The sequence below is a fragment of the Ipomoea nil genome, unplaced genomic scaffold (genome assembly GCF_001879475.1).
Source record: "Ipomoea nil cultivar Tokyo-kokei standard unplaced genomic scaffold, Asagao_1.1 scaffold0482, whole genome shotgun sequence".
NCBI lineage: Eukaryota > Viridiplantae > Streptophyta > Magnoliopsida > Solanales > Convolvulaceae > Ipomoea > Ipomoea nil.
In genome coordinates, this window is record NW_017616910.1 from 521,676 (window position 1) to 535,138 (window position 13,463).

The following is a 13,463-nucleotide window of genomic DNA, read 5'->3' on the forward strand; positions in this document are numbered from 1 at the left end:
ATTTAGGAAATAGAAAGATATTTAGATGTTGGAGGTGATTTAATTTGGGGAACAAAATGCTATTTAGGGAAGTAGTTTGTGTATGTCGAATTGCCATAATCTCGTGATTGTCACTTTAATTCTTTCTTTTGCCGCCAAGGCTGACTGCCCACCAAGACTAAATGGTCACGATCCCGACTAACTAGTTGGTTGACTGTCGTGTCTGACTGACTGCTTGTAACGACGACTGGGTACCCTAGCTGGGTATCCATCAAGTATTACATTTGCTAGCTAGTATAAGTATTACATTTATATATTAACTTGACCCAACCCTATCCGTCTCACGAATAAAAATAAGGATCCATGAGACGGTTTCACACAAATGTGACCCAAAAATAATTATTAAAAGATATATTTCGTTGTAAAATTAATTATTAATATTTAATAAATTATTGTTATATAAAATACATTCATATTCTTAAAAGTCATGTTACATTTCATGTTATCCAAAAGTTAATAAATAATTTTAATTACTAAATACTTATTCACAAATAGCTAATATAATAAGTTAACATCTGACTGCTAATATAGCACAATCTGCATGTCCTGTTGATCGTGAGCAAAAATGAGTGATGGTGAGTGTATGAGTGTGAAATGTCGTCCTCAATGAATTGGGGGTTATGACATGTAATATGCAATCACAAGCAACTAGGCACTACCACTAGGAAACCAACAAGAAGCTAAGCAATCATAACGAAGTTAAGGCTACGATAACTAAGCAAAATAACACGAACACATATTAACAAGATGTAAACACGAAATAAAGAAATAGAACTCAAGCTAGGGGGCGTTATCATCTAGATGCTTTAACAACCTATGGGATTAGAGAGAACAAATAACCAAGGAATTGTAACACCCCCAATTCTAAGCATAACTTAAAGCATAAGATATCATAGATAGAGAAGTCTGAAATAACAGCGGAAGCAATAAAGTATGAATCAGGGTGCTATGCCACACTTAGAACTACAAGTCTAAGTGCACATGCAAAGTCAAAACGAAATTAAAGTATGATACCAACATTTAAGGGTTTAAGTTTATAGCCCAACAAAATACAAAGGCGGAATAACTAAGCATAGCTATCTAACTAGGAGGCTACACGTCCAACTAGCGCGCTCGAAGGGATCTCTACTCTGTACCTGAAAACATTTTAAAACCATTAGCGATTATGCTAAGTAACCCCACTGATAAGTGCTTATTTGTCTATATTTTTCACCCTTTTCACTAAGCTATTTTGCATATAGATCATTTCAAATTTCATGAGATTATGACTAAATTATGTTATTTTGCAAGGAGTTTGGTTTGGAAAGCATTGGAAGCAAAGATGAGTAATATCATGCATTTTGGTGGATATTGGAGTCAAGTGGAGCATCATGGATACATTTAGAGTCCATGGAAGCCAAGGAGAAGCTAAGAGGATGGGCAAAACACTTCCAAGGAAGCCTAAGGGTGGTGCTTTCAATGGTCATGGTCATTTGGGCAAACCAAACCAAAAGAGAAGCAAACGATTATGCAATTGCAATTCCCAACATGCACGTCGACGTTATAGTCTTTGGACCATATATCGAACTACAAACATCCAAATTAAGTGATTCTTGTCCCATTGGAAAGAAGACTCAGAGGGATACAACTCATATTCAGAAATCAAAGCCTAAAAAGGTAGCCACAGTGGTCAAAATCATCCTTGAAGTTGAAGTTCCAAACTTACATATTTCACCTGAAACTGAACACTGTTTGGTAATTTGACCATATCTCGGCCTAGGAATGTCCAAATTAAGTAATTCTTGCGCCATTTGAAAGAAGACTCGAATATCTACAACTTTCATGAAGACATCGAAACCTAATCCTAAAGGAAACAGGGTCAAAAGCAGCCTATAAACTGGTATTCTGTTGCAGAGTGCCACTTGACGCGTCGAGAATTTTCTCGGCCCGTCGAGAATTGGCAGTGAGGTCGCAATTACAGTCTGTAAATGCTTGACGCGTCGAGCCTCCCGCCTCTGCTCCTTTTTAGCTGTTTTTTCACTCATTTTTACTCGATTTTGAACCTCATACGAACCCTAACTATTTTATACTCTTTCCTTTCATATTTTAGTGTTAGATTAGGTGTAGATTTAGGTTCTTTATCATATTTCAAGCTTGTATTGAAGGATCTACACTTCGATTTCAAGGTTCTACCATCATTTCAATAGATAATCTTCTTTTCTCCTTTTATCTCTTTATCTTGCAATGTTTATGTTTTACACTTGTGTTTTTGTGTTCTTTATGCTATTTAATCATGAGTATGTAGTTAGTTTATGGACTTGAGTTAGGGTTGTATTATCTATCTTGATGCTTGATTTATGATTATTACAAAAAGGGGAAGAACTCTAACCTAGAGTTCTTGAGTTTATGAAGGATTTGTGTTTGTATATTGTTAATGCTTGGTGTACAACATTCATTGGCATGTTTTGGATGATTCTTGGCCTCAATGAGAGTTGCGTCAAGATTCCAAGTCACTCCCTGTATAAACTCGATTTTTCCTATGAAAATGGGGGAAATTGGGGGGGGGGGGGGGGGGAGGGGGGGTTAGATGCTTTGTGTTCTTGAAGAACTTGGAGTTGATTCACCACGAGAGTGGGACAATTCCTTGTTCTAATCCTTGTTAATTTGCTCGATCACGTGAGTGACTTATAGACTAGGATTCCTACGTGCATCCCTTCTATTCCTTGGTTGTGTGATTTTCCCCAATCCTTAGGTTGTGCTATGCATCTAGAAGATAATTCTCTCTAACTTGAGTCATATTTCTTTGTTTCGTTTTTATATCTTGCTAATATGTGTTTTGTTACTTTGTTTAGTTACCGTAACCTCAATATCGTTATGATTTGCTTAGCTTCTTGTTGATTTCCTTATGTTAGTGCCTAGTTATTGTGATTGCATATTGCGTGTCATATCCCCAATCCTCCCTAGGGATCTAGGAGCAGCAATTTAAATATGAGTAGTGAGCTGCATATAAATGGTTTTGTTTAAAATCAGAATTGATGTTTAATGTTTCCTTAAAAGCAAAATTGAAACTCAAAGTTATCATTTGGAACATAAAGAGAAATCATAGTAGGTACATTATATCACAAATGAAATATAATTTAGTACCATCTTGACATTGTTGTGACAGTCTAGCAAGGCTTCCGAGCAATCAAATGGTAGGCAAGACACTCAAAACTGAAAATATCAGAGGAGCATCCAATAGAACTTGTGTTACTTTGAACCAAATCAGGAGCAGTGTAGTTCACTAGTTCAATGATGGCTGAAGGGGCATAATAGAATCTTCAACATCGTATTCCTAGAGTACAAAAAACATTATTCTTTCAACAATGGGAACACAACTACCATCAACAAACTGGGAGACATACAGAAAAAGAATGTGGTGTATTTACTTTATTTGAGTTTATATCATTATATCCTTCCCAGAGTGCTTAACAAACTAATTAACATGATACAGCAAGACCACATGGGAAATTATATATACGACAGTATTTACTGTAAGCATATATAAAGGTTTAATCAACAGTAGAAGACCTAAATTCAATACTAAGAACAGTTTCGTAAGGCAAATATCATCAAAATATCACCAAAGACAGATTTAACCCGCAGAGCAGGGACCATTCTCCGTCTGTCATCGTCTCCTCCATTCTCAGCGTAGATCTGAGTTGCCAGCGTAGATCTGAAATAGGACTCTCCGAAAAAGTGCTCCATTTGTACAGATCTAAAGAATGAAGGAGAGTTGAAAAATAAAAATAAAAAATACTCCGTAAAACTTACCTCTCAGCTACGGCTTCCAGAGAAGAGAAGAGAAGAGGAAGGGCACGACATAATCCTCCGCGATGTTGAGCAAAGCCCGCAGATCTTCCGCGATGTTGAGCAAAGCCCGCAGATCCGCCGCGAAACTGAACACGCGCGCGATCTGAGGAGCCATCAGCGGTCTGGTGAGCTTGGACGGCGGAATCAGTCGTGGCTTCCGAGCTTGTAGGTGATGGCATCCATTTGGCAGTAGACTTGGACGGAAGGAAAAGTCTTCAAGACTTCGACTGAGAAAAAGAAGGGAAGGCTAAAATATTTAAATTTCCCATTTTAAATACTTACCATTTTTAATTTCTACCTATCAGTCCATTTGAGTTTACCAACCAACACTATAGGTTGGATAGAATTTCCTTCCAACACCGGATGTTGGACGGAAGTTCTGTCCAACATCCGCTCGTTGGACGGAATTTCCGACCAACGTTCCGTCCACCCATTTTTAATGACGGTAAGTTGAAATTTTTATTAAAATACCGACCAAATTACGGTTGGACGGAAATGTTGGACGGAAACAGCGAGATTTCCAGCAGTGGGGGAAGAACACTACCTAGGGTTCATGTGTTTATGAAGGTGTTGTGTTTATATCTTGTTAATGTTTGATGTACACATTCATTAGCTTGTTTTTGGAGGATTCCTTGCCTCAACGAGAGTTGGGTGATGAATCCAAGCCACCCCTTGCATAGACCCGATTTCTTTCTACGAAAATAGGAGAAATTGGGGGCTTTAGATGCTTTGTGTGCTTGATGGACTTGGAATTGATTCACCACGAGAGTGGGGCAATTCCTTGTTCTAATCCTTGTTTATTAATCGCGAGAGTGGTCGATAAACTAGGATACCTACGCTTTGATGCTTTGTGTGCTCGATGGACTTGGAATTGATTCACCACGAGAGTGGGGCAATTCCTTGTTCTAATCCTTGTTTATTAATCACGAGAGTGGTCGATAAACTAGGATACCTACGCGCATTCCCGCTTGATTCCTTGGTCACTTGTTCTCCCTAATCCCTTAGGTTGTTAAAGCATCTAGATGATAATGCTCCCTAGCTTGAGTCCTATTTCTTTATTTTGTGTTTATCTTTGTGTATATGCGTTAGTCTTATAATTTCCTTAAACTTGTAGTTTGCTTAGCTTCTTGTTGATTTCCTTATACTAGTGCCTAGTTTCTTGTAATTGCATATTGCGTGCCATAACCCCCAATCCCCTGAGGACGATAAAACACCCGTACGCTCACATCTTATTTTTGCTACAATCAAGAGCACAGAGGTACTGCCTCAGGGATGGGGGTACGCAAGGACGTACAATTTTTGGTGCCTTTCCAGTGAACACTGGATCAGGGAGAAGATATTCGTACTGGCCAAGGGATAGGGGTACGCAAGGCAGTACGAGGCTACTGGAAATTCCTAAGTGCTTTCCAAACTCTTTGATTGATCTCTTGGTCCAAAATTGCTCGTATCTTCCAACAAATCATTGAATTCTTCACTTGTTGTAAATGATTGCACTTTGAAATAAGACCAACATAACTTAGTCACAATTCACACAAGTTTTTAGGCAATTCACAAATAAAATAGATTCAAGAAGGGATAAAAATATAGACAAAAAATGCACTTATCACCCGTCAATTTCCAAACAAGGCCTATACCTAATTTTTCGGATGAAGTTTCCATGTTAAATATTATTGTGTCGTATTCTAGTACCACCCTAGCTATCTGTAAATTAATACTCGATTTAAGTTAAGAGCCCATTTATAAATCAATAAAATTATGAACAGCCTTGAAAATGATGACTGAGTGGGTAAAGTATGTATGATTCTTATCAACAATTTATGGATTGAGTGTGTCACATGAAGTCTTCTAGTGCTGTTATGAGCACAACTTTGTTTATATTAAGTGTAATTGTTAAATCTTTAAACAAGATAAGAGCTATTATATTGTAACACATATTATTTCCAGTATCTATCCTACTCGACCATGCATAACACCAATTTAAGAGTGATAGATGATGATGAGTTGAAGAATTGAAGATGTACAAGGAAGCTAAGCTAAGCTGGGCGGGGTTTAATACATATATGGATACATACACTTACAAACAAATGGATGAGCTGTACTGTACTGCATGCTGCAATGCATATATTCTCAGAGGTATTTAGCCACGCACGTAGGCATATATGCATGCAACAATGAGGTGTAACGCATGCAATTGAAGAGAGTTTTGATTGCCATGCAAACTGCAAAATGTCATCTCCATCTCCCCCTATGTGTCAACTCCAACGCCTTCCATCTCTCCTATATATACCCTCGCCATTTCTATCAATTCCTCTAAGCTTTCTTCTACATACACAAGCTAATTAAGGTAACAAACATGGCGAGATCTTCTGCTTGGCTTTCGCTCTCCCTCAGCTTTCTCGTGCTCTTCAATGGCTGCTTTGGCCGGCAGAGCTTCCAGCAGGAGAGCCAGAACAACGAGTGCCAGCTCAGCCACATCAAGGCCTTAAATCCCGCCTTTGATATCCCGGCGGAGGGCGGCAAGACCGAGTTCTGGGACATCTCCGACGAGCAGTTCAAGTGCGGCGGCGCCTCTGCCTTCCGCCACACCATTGAGCCCCAAGGCCTCCTCTTGCCTTCCTACACCAACGCCCCCCTCGTCGCCTACGTCCTTGAAGGAACGTATTTCTTCTTCTATTAATCTGAGTAGCAGATCAGAAGTTGATTTAATTTGGACTGACATTATATTATCTGTTCTTGTATGTTGCCATTTCTAACAGGGTCAGGACAGTTTGGTATCGTGTATCCCGGCTGCGCAGAGACGTACCAGTCTTCTTCTCAGCAATCTAAACAGTCGGAGAAACACCAGAAGATTGAAAACTACAGACAAGGCGATATTCTTGTCTTCCTCGAGGGAACAGCTCACTGGGTCTACAACAGCGGCAAAGACCAAACTGTTCTGGTTGTTCTTCAGGATACCTCAAACTATGTTAATCAGCTTGACGATTATCCTCTCGTAAGATAGCCCTTACTATTAGATATAAATAATCTAACTATACTGAATATTAGTATACAAGAGTTCTGACCTCGTATGATGGTGTTGATCTCCAGACACAATTATGTTCCTGTTGCCTCTTAGTCATGTTTTGTCTCAGACTCAGAACTCTAGATGGTGTATTGGTGTTACTGAGCACAATTGAATGTGCTATAGTAACTATAATCTCTCCTATATACACCCTCGAGTAGCGGCTGATTTGTTTTGCTTGCAGAGGTTCTTCCTCGCCGGAGACACACCAAGCAGCCATCCACCACAGCGTGAACAGGGACGCCGGCAACAAGGACAACGTGAGCAGGGACAGCAGCAGCACGGCGGGCAACAGGAGGAGACGGACTCCCCGTTTGGGTACAGCAACAACATTCTGGCCGGCTTCGATGCCCAGATCATCAAGGATGCGCTCAACACGGACATGGAAACAGCGAAGAAGATCGTCGGAGAAGATTCAACGGAGCAGAGAGGACACATCATACTGGTGAAGGAGCCCCTTCAGTTGATCGCGCCTTCGAGATCAGGAGAAAGACGACAATCCGGCGGCCGACATGGAGGAGGATCATCCAACGCTCTCGAGGAAACCCTCTGCACCGCCAGAGTGCTACAGAACATCGAGAGCTCTGAAAATGCTGACATCTACGATGATCAGGCCGGCCACTTCACCACCCTCAACAGTTTCACCCTCCCAATTTTCAGCCTCGTCCGCCTCAGCGCCGCCCGCGGGGTCCTCAACACGGTACATGCTTTAATTCTCCTCCGTCCCTAGTCCCAAATCCCAAATACACATTAAAAACAAAACAAAAAATAACAATAACAATGACAGAAAGGGTAGAGAAGACAATTTACCTGATTCGGCAAAGTGCCTACGGGAATTAAACAATTCTTATATTCATAGTGATGGTGATACACCATTCCTTAAGGATACAATCAATATATTTATAAGCATCTAATCACTATATAATAAGTCTACCTGTTTCACTCCTATTCCTAGTATGAGATAAACTTATATTCCTCATCATATGAGACAAACTCATATTCCTAGACAAACACAAAAAATTATTGTTGCAGAACTGGGGAATTGTACCAAGATGGAGCATGAACGCGCACAGCTTCGTGTACGTGACAAAGGGCAGCGCAAAAGTCCAGATCGTGAACCAACAAGGAAAACTTGTCCTAGACCAGAATGTCAAAGAAAAGCAACTGTTCCTCGTACCCCAGAACTTCGCCGTCGTGAAACAAGCCGGAGATGAAGGGTTCGAGTGGGTGGAATTCAACACCAATGAAAACGCCATGTACAACACCTTCAGCGGCCGCACCTCCACTCTCGCCGGACTGCCGGCGGGCATTATCGCCGCTTCTTACGAGCTATCAAACTCCGAGGCTGAAAAGCTAAAGCTCAACATGGTTAACACCTGGTTTTACCAGGCTTCTAATAAGGGATCTCGTTTCATGTAATGTAAGAAGGAAGCTAAGCTAGAAATAAGATCAAGTATGGGATCGGAGATCGGAGATCGGAGAGCTTAGTTGAATTTGCATGTTTCGGCCATTATGGAATTAAGAAGAATAAGACAGGAAAGTGGATGCTCCTAATAATTATGTTGAAAAATGATATAAATAAAATTGGGAGATATTATAAATTTCCATTTCCTTTTAATCTCTCTTTCCCTTATGATTTTTACATTTTATTCTTATTATGTTTTTGTGTTATTTATTTATGTTATGTTATGAATGGTGAATAGTTCAGTTTAAATTAATTAAAGGGTCTCATCACACCGTCTCATGAAACCGAATATAGGTTTTTTAAAGTTAAATGTTGATGCAGCCATTGACAAGAAAGGAGTTACAATATAATGGGATTTGGAAGTGTCCTAAGAGATGACAATGGGGACTTTGTAGCTTCAAAAGGGATTCAATGGACAGGTATATTCTCACCCAAAGAAGCCGAAGCGTAGCGGTTCGAGAGTCTTTAAGTTGGCTTAATTAAGCAAAACAACTTTGATCAAGTATAAGTTGAAACGGACTTGTAGTTGCTTGTGATTCAAAGTCTTAATGACACTTTGGATGCATCTTCATTGCATCTTATTTTAAATGATATCAAAAACTTGTTGAATGAGTTTATTCATGTAAATTTAACTTTTTCTAGATGATCAACGAAACGGCTCATGTGTTATTGCAGCTGAGCAGCCCATTTCTATGTCTGGTTGTTCGGAGTAATTTTCAGATCCTCCATTTTTCTCTTTGTAACGTGTTACTTTTGGATATGAATTAATGAATCTGGTTCTTTAAAAAAAAATTACGTTTGAATTTTTTTTTTAAGATTAAGCTTACTAAGCTTAAAATAATGGAGTAGTTATGCTGTGCATCCGTATGCACCATGCATAGTGCATACGGATGCAAAAACGACATCGTTTTATTAAAAACGCGCGTCTCCCCTTAAAAAAAAAAAATCAGGTTCGATTCCCAGCAACAGCATTATGTTGTTCATTCATTCTGGAATTTTAGTTCATAGATTATGGAATTTTAGTTCATTGATTCTGGAATTATAGTTCATCGATTCTGGAATTGTAGTTCATTGATTCTGAAATTTTAGTTCATAGATTCTGAAATTTTAGTTCATTCATTCTGGAATTTTTAGTTCATAGGTTAGATTCTGAAATTTTAGTTCATAGATTCTGAAATTTTAGTTCATAGATTCTGGAATTATAGTTCATCGATTATGGAATTATAGTTCATCGATTATTGAATTATAGTTCATCGATTCTGGAATTTTAGTTCATATGTTGTTGCTAGGAATCGAACCTGAATTTTTTTTTTTAAGAGGAGACGCGCGTTTTTAATAAAACGACGTCGTTTTTGCATCCGTATGCACCATGCATGGTACATACGGATGCACAACATAATTTGCCAAAATAATGGGCAAACACGCTGATAAGTGCTTATTTGTCTATATTTTCCTCCCTTTCGCTAAGTCATTTTGCTTATAGATCATTCCAAATTTCATGAGATTATGATTAAATTGTGTTATTTTGCTAGGAGTTTTGTTTGAAAATAAAAATGAGTATTTTCAGGCATTTTGGTGGACATTGGAGTCAAATAGAGCATTTTGGATGCATTAGGAGTCAATGGGAGCCAATGAGAAGTTAAGAGGATGGACAAAATACTTCCAAGGGAGCCTAAGAGTGGTGTATTCAATGGTTTTAGTCATTTGGGTAAACCAAAACAAAAGAGGAGCAAAAGATCAAGACATTGTAATTTTCGCTCATCTCGGACACTGTTCGGTTTTTTGACCATATCTCGGCCTAGAAATGTCCAAATGGAGTAATTCTTGCACCATTGGAAAGCCAACTTAAAGGGATACAACTTTGTTGAAGATCATAAGTGCCAATAAAATGGTTTTAGAGGAGGAAAATAGCCTAGAAGTCAAGACAAGTGCACAGAATTCTGTTTCCAGGAGCCTCGTACGCCCTGCCGTATGCCCGTACGCATGCCAGTACGCATCTCTTCTCCCTGATCCAGTTTTCACTGGAAATGCACCAAAAATCGTACCCCTGGCGTACTCCCATCCAAGAGGCCGTCCCAACCTGCTCTGCCTCTTTTTAACCCCATTTTCTCTCATTTCTACATGGTTTTGACCCATGGTTGAGCCCTAGCTTCTCTCTTTCACTTCCTTTCATATTGTAGTGTTAGATTAGGTTTAGATTTAAGTTTCTTAACATTTTTCAAGCTTGTAATCAAGGATTCAACACTTGGATTCCAAGATTCACCATCAATTTCTTAGTGAAGTTTTCTTCTCTCTTTTATCTCTTTATTTTGCAATGTTTATGCTTTACATTTATGTTTTTGTGTTCTTTGTGCTATTGAATCATGAGTAGTTAGTTTATGGACTTGAGTTAGGGTTGTGTTATCTATCTTGATGCTTGATTTGTGATTATTGCAAAAAGGGGAAGAACTGTAACCTAGGGTTCATGTGTTTGTGAAGGTTTTGTATTTATATCTTGTTAATGTTTGATGTACACATTAATTAGCTTGTTTTTGGAGGATTCTTTGCCTCAACGAGAGTTGGGTGATGAATCCAAGCCACCCCTTGCTTAGACCCGATTTCTTCCTATGAAAATAGGGGAAATTGGGGACTTTAGATGCTTTGTGTGCTTGATGGGCTTGGAATTGATTCACCACGAAAGTGGGGCAATTCCTTGTTCTAATCCTTGTTTATTAATCACGAGAATGGTTTGTAGACTAGGATACCTACGTGCATTCCCGCTTGTTTCCTTTGTTACTTGTTCTCCCTAATCCCTTAGGTTGTTAAAACAACTATATGATAATGCTCACTAGCTTGAGTCCTATTTCTTTATTTTGTGTTTATCTTTGTGTATATGTGTTAGTCTTATCATTTCCTTAAACTCGTAGTTTGCTTAGCTTCTTGTTGATTTCCTTATGCTAGTGCCTAGTTTATTGTGATTGCATATTGCGTGTCATATCCCCCAATCCCCTGAGGACGATATTTCACACCCGTACACTCACCATCACTCATTTTTGCTACATCACACGCGTCCCACTTAAAAAAAAAATTGGTTTCGATTCCCGGTAAGAGCATTATGTTGTGCATAATTTGAACTATATATCCAGAATCAATGAACTAAAAATCCAGAATCAATGAACTAAAAATCCATAATGAATGAACTAATTAAATATCCATCCATAATGAATCAACTAAATATCCAGCATGAATGGAAAAAAAAAAAATCAGTATCGATTTTCGTCTAAATATCCAGAATCAATGAACTAAAAATCCAGAATCTATGAACTAAAAATCCAGAATGAATGAACAACATAATGTTGTTGAGGGGAATCAAAACTGGATTTTTTTTTTTAAGTGGGACGCGCGTTTTTAGCCAAAACGACGTCGTTTTTGCATCCGTGTGCACCATGTATGGTGCACACGGATGCACAGCATAACGATTGAAAATAATGGGCAAATTATGCTGTGGACTCGTGTCCACTATGCATTGTGGACATGAGTCCAAAACGACGGCATTCCAATTTAAAAAAAAAAAATTGATTTTGTCTCGCTGTTAACGGCGTTATTCGTTTGTGGAATTATAAATGTACAGTTATGAAATTATGAATGTACAGTTATTGAATTATGAACACAGAGCTCTGACATTATGAACTTACAATTATGAACATATAGTGAAAATTATGAACATAGAGCTCTAAAATTGTGAACATAGATCTTCGAAAATTATGAATGTACAGTTATTGAATTATGAATGTATAGTTAACGGAATTATGAATGTACAATTATGGAATTATGAATGTACAGTTATGAAATTATGAACACAGAGCTCTGACATTATGAACTTATAATTATGAACATATAGTGATAAAATTATGAACATAGAGCTCTAAAATTGTGAACATAGAGCTTCGAAAATTATGAATTTATAGTTATTGAATTATGAATGTACAGTTCTCAAAAAAAAAATTATGAATGTACAGTAACGGAATTATGAATGTACAGTTATAGAATTATTAACACTGTTGCAAAAATCGCGCCTAGGCGCCGATTAATCGGCGCCTAGGCGCTCTAGGCGCCCGCCTAGGCGCTCTAGGCGCCCGCCTAGGCGCTCTAGGCGCCCGCCTAGGCGCTCTAGGCGCCCGCCTAGGCGCTCTAGGCGCCCGCCTAGGCGTTCTAGGCGCTCTAGGAGCCCTATGCGGTCCCCAGGCGCCTTAGGCGGTCCCCAGGCGCCTAGAGGGCGCCTAGCGATTTTTTCAACATTGATTATGAATGTACAATTATGCAATTATGAACACAGAGCTCTAACATTATGAACTTACAATTATAACATATAGTGATAAAATTATGAACATATGCTACTATAACGAAGCGGTCTGAAATTTAAAAAAAAATGGTGGGAGATAACAGTGCCACTTACAGCAATCGTTATACCCTGCACCACGGCGCGCGCAGCACTGTGCGTCCCGCGCCTCCCGAAACAACGTCGTTTTGGGATGCGTGGAAGGGAGTTGACGTGATTATGTGTATTTGTTTATATCATTATGTGTATTTGTTTATATAATTATGTGTATTTTTTTATACAGTTATGTGTGTTTGTTTATACAATTATGTGTATTTGTTTATACAATTATGTATAATTTTTTTATACAGTTATGTAAAATGTCGTCATTTTGTATCAGGGCGCACAATGCAATGCCCATCCTGATATACGATATAAATTGCCCACTTATAGTACCGTTCCGTGTCCACAATGTATGTTGGACAAGGGTCCATAGCATAACGATTGAAAATAATGAGACTGAGCTATGTTCAATAAGTTTAGTGGGCTTTATAATGTGGGTAAGACTTGAAGGCTTGGGCCTTGGTAGTCTAAGAAGGCTTGTTTAATGGTGGTGTGGACCGTGTGGTGTACCACAAATTATTCTGTAGATTTGGGTTTAAAAATACACAATTTAGAGAATAAATATTCACAATTTACATACACAACTTACATACTAAATGTTCACAATTCAAATTATGAACATTCAGTATATAAATTGTATATTTTGG

The 13,463-nt window shown here is 38.6% G+C and overlaps 1 protein-coding gene across 1 annotated transcript; it reads left to right on the forward strand.

Annotated features, from left to right (window-relative positions):
* Positions 1-6,184: 6,184 nt before the first annotated feature.
* On the forward strand, positions 6,185-8,532 carry LOC109173830 (legumin A-like). Its single transcript, XM_019323146.1, has 4 exons — positions 6,185-6,524; positions 6,627-6,862; positions 7,116-7,631; positions 7,964-8,532. The coding sequence occupies exons 1-4, from the start codon at positions 6,224-6,226 to the stop codon at positions 8,348-8,350; spliced, it is 1,440 nt and encodes a 479-aa protein (XP_019178691.1). The 5' UTR covers positions 6,185-6,223; the 3' UTR covers positions 8,351-8,532.
* The last annotated feature ends 4,931 nt before the right edge of the window (positions 8,533-13,463 follow it).